The sequence below is a fragment of the Aureococcus anophagefferens genome (assembly GCF_000186865.1).
Source record: "Aureococcus anophagefferens unplaced genomic scaffold AURANscaffold_31, whole genome shotgun sequence".
Taxonomy (NCBI): domain Eukaryota; class Pelagophyceae; order Pelagomonadales; family Pelagomonadaceae; genus Aureococcus; species Aureococcus anophagefferens.
This window is the reverse complement of record NW_008705590.1, coordinates 175,349-178,378: the sequence shown is the minus strand read 5'-3', so window position 1 is coordinate 178,378 and position 3,030 is coordinate 175,349. Positions and strand designations below refer to the sequence as shown.

At 71.2% G+C, this 3,030-nt stretch overlaps 1 protein-coding gene across 1 annotated transcript; it reads left to right on the top strand.

Moving 5' to 3' along the window:
* Nucleotides 1-2,844: 2,844 nt before the first annotated feature.
* Nucleotides 2,845-3,030, top strand: AURANDRAFT_17140 (hypothetical protein; the record flags this gene model as incomplete). Its single annotated transcript, XM_009042486.1, has 1 exon — nucleotides 2,845-3,030. A coding segment is annotated over one exon (186 nt), but the record flags the coding sequence as incomplete, so codon positions are not given.

The following is a 3,030-nucleotide window of genomic DNA, read 5'->3' as shown; positions in this document are numbered from 1 at the left end:
AGGTTGCGCTGCGCCGTCAGCTCGAGCTGCTCGATGTAGAAGCGGTGGTCGCCCGACGTGTGGAGCAGGCAGTACGCCTCCAGGCCGCAGTTCGCGCCGCGCTTCTGCACGGCCGAGAACGAGTCCTGGTGCACGTCCTTGGCGCAGAGGCAGCAGAAGAGGTAGCCCGGCGGCGGGCCGGCGACCTCGTCGTCGCTCTCCTCCTCGTCGGAGGAGGAGGAGCTGCTGCTGTCCGCCTTCTTCGCCGGCTTCCGGGGCCGCCGGCGGTCGTCGTCGTCGGAGGAGGAGCTGCTCTGCTCGTCCTCCTCGGACTCCTCCTCCTCCGACTCGTCGCTGTCGACGATGAAGTCCTCCAGGTCCTTCGGCACACCCTTCTTGGCACGCGCCATCGCGTTCAAAGCCTGGCCGAGCCTTGCCACAGCCCTGCGCAGGCGAAAGGTGCCCCTATGAGGCCGTGCGAGCAGCAGCCGGGCAGCATGTTCGGAGAGCGCTCGTCCCGATGACAAACAACAGGCCGTAGCTCGACGCAGCATGGTGGCCTACTACAGCGTCCGTCACTACAACATGGTGCACCATCCCCGAAGCGGCCGAATCGGCTTTGGAGGAGCCGAATTGACGAAAAACCTGGGCGAATTCGCGCCGGAAGCAAATGAACCGACGGAGCCATTGGAACCGACATCGCCGCGGCCCAAGGAAGCACCGCGACGTGAAACATCGACCCACAAGCTCCCGCTGCAGGATCTCTGCGCCCTGGACGCCTTCCGGAGCTGCGGGCTGCTCGACAGCACGACGCTCCTGCGCCTCAGCGAGGTCGACCGCTGGACGTCTCGCGAGGGCGTGACGCCCGAGCTCTTCGAGCCCGACGTCTGCGTCCACTGCGGGAGCACGTTCTCGCCGCTCGAGAACCGCGCGGAGGCCTGCGTGCCCATCCGGAACAAGAAGCACCGGCGCCACAAGGGCGAACGGGCCGCGACGGCGCGCGAGCGCCGCAACCACCACGCGTTGATCGAGCAGCGAAGGCGCATCGCGCGCGGCGACAAGTTCGTCCTCGGCGACGACCGCTACGCGGCCTGCGACCGCTGCGGCGACCGCTATTTGCCCTACCGCGTCTCCGACGACGCCTGGCGCGAGGCCGTCCCGGAGCGCGAGCGACACGCGAGCCTCTGCATGGCGTGCTACCTCGGGGAGCCGCGGCGCGAGCGGCGGCGCGCGCTCCTCGTCGCCGGCCTCGTCGCCGCGCTCATCGCCGCGCTGCGGAGCGCGCTCTCCTGCTTTAGGAGTTCGAATTAGCGACAGGTCGCGGTCCCGGGGAAGCCGCCGGGCGGCGCCCAGAGGACCTTGCACTCTCGCGGCGCGCCCGTGTTGTTGACGGCGACCAGCGACGACGCGGCTGCCCATCGCACGTCCGGAAGCCTTGCGGCATGAACTCGCCGTTTGGTTTCACGCGACTTTGGGGCAGCCTTCCACGAAGAAGCATGTACGACGCCGTGAGCTGCGAGGGCGGCGTCTGGGAGCGGCTCGCCGAGTGCGTCGAGGCGCCCGTGCGCCAGCTCGTGCCGCTCAACAAGTCCTGGGCGGCGCTGGCGCGGGACGACCAGTCGGCGCTCTGGCGCGTGCTCCTGCGGCGGCTGCCCGGGCGCCGCGGCGTCCACGCGCCGTGCGACGGCGACGTCGTCCGGTGCGGCGAGGCCCGGACCTGGAGGGACGCCTTCGAGGGCCTGGAGACGGCGCGCTACTGCTGGGAGGCCGGCGGCGGGCCCGCGCGCCGCGTCTTCCGCATCACCGTCGCCGTGCGGTTCCGGCCGACGGTGCGCGACGCGGGCGGCGACGACGACGCCGCGGCCAAGGTGACCATGTGCGACCCGGTGTCCCGCCCGGAAATAACGCCCGGAAGAAGACGCGCGACTCCGTAGGCCGCTGCACCAGCGCCTCGCGGCCATGCGCGCGGGCTGCGAGGGCGCCTTCGACCGCCGCGCGGCGCTGCGGAAGGTCCTCTGCGAGGACCAGAACCGTTCGCCGGCGTCCGACTTCGGCGCCGTCGTCGAGAAGCAAAAGGGCGCGCCGGCGCCGAAACAGGTGGAGCTGGCGAAGGCGTCGTCCGCGGACCGGTCCGCGGCCGTGCTGCGCGTCGACGACGCGGAGAAGGAGATCCTGACCATCGCGCCGGGCTGCGGCCTCCGGTCCTTCCGGTTCGACGACGTCTTCGAGGCCGCGCGCGGCCAGGCCTTTGTGTACGACGCCGTCGCGCGGCCGCTCGTCTGCGACCTGGTCAACCTGAAGAACGGCACGCTCTTCGCCTTCGGGCAGACGGGCTCGGGCAAGACGCACTCCGTCTTCGGCGGCGACGGCGGCGGCGCGGACGCGCGCGGCGTCGTGCCGCGCATGCTCGCGGAGATCCTCGGCGCGGCGAAGGCCCTGGAGCGCTTCGCGCCGAAACTCGCCATGTCCTACGTCGAGATCGACGGCGACGAGCTGACGGATCTGCTAAAGGACGACGCGAAGGTCGCGCAGAACGCCGCGGCGGCGCAGCGCTGGGTGCTCGAGGGCCACGCGGCCGTCCACGTGGAAAGCCTCGACGGGGCGCTCGCGCTCCTCGACGCGGGCCACGCGCGCAAGAAGCGCGCGGCGACGAGGATGAACGAGCGGTCGTCGCGCGCGCACGCGGTGCTCGTGCTCACGCTCACTCGCACTTTGTGCGACGGCGGCCGACGGTCCGCGTCGCTCTTCGTCGCGGACCTCGGCGGCTCCGAGCAGCTCAAGCGCTCCAAGGCCGACGCGGACATCACCAAGGCCGCGGGCAAGGCGAACGACGACGACGAGGGCGCGGGCTGGGCCGAGTACTACGCGCAGCGGTCGCGGCTTCAGGAGGCGCAGAAGATCAATTTGGGCCTCTTCGCGCTGAAGCGGGTCGTCCGCGCGCTCCGCCGGGGCTCCAAGTTCGTGCCCTGGATGGACTCGAAGCTCACGATGCTCCTGCGGCCGGGTTTGGGCGGCGGCGCGCGGACCGCGTGTCTGGTGTGCGCGGCGCCC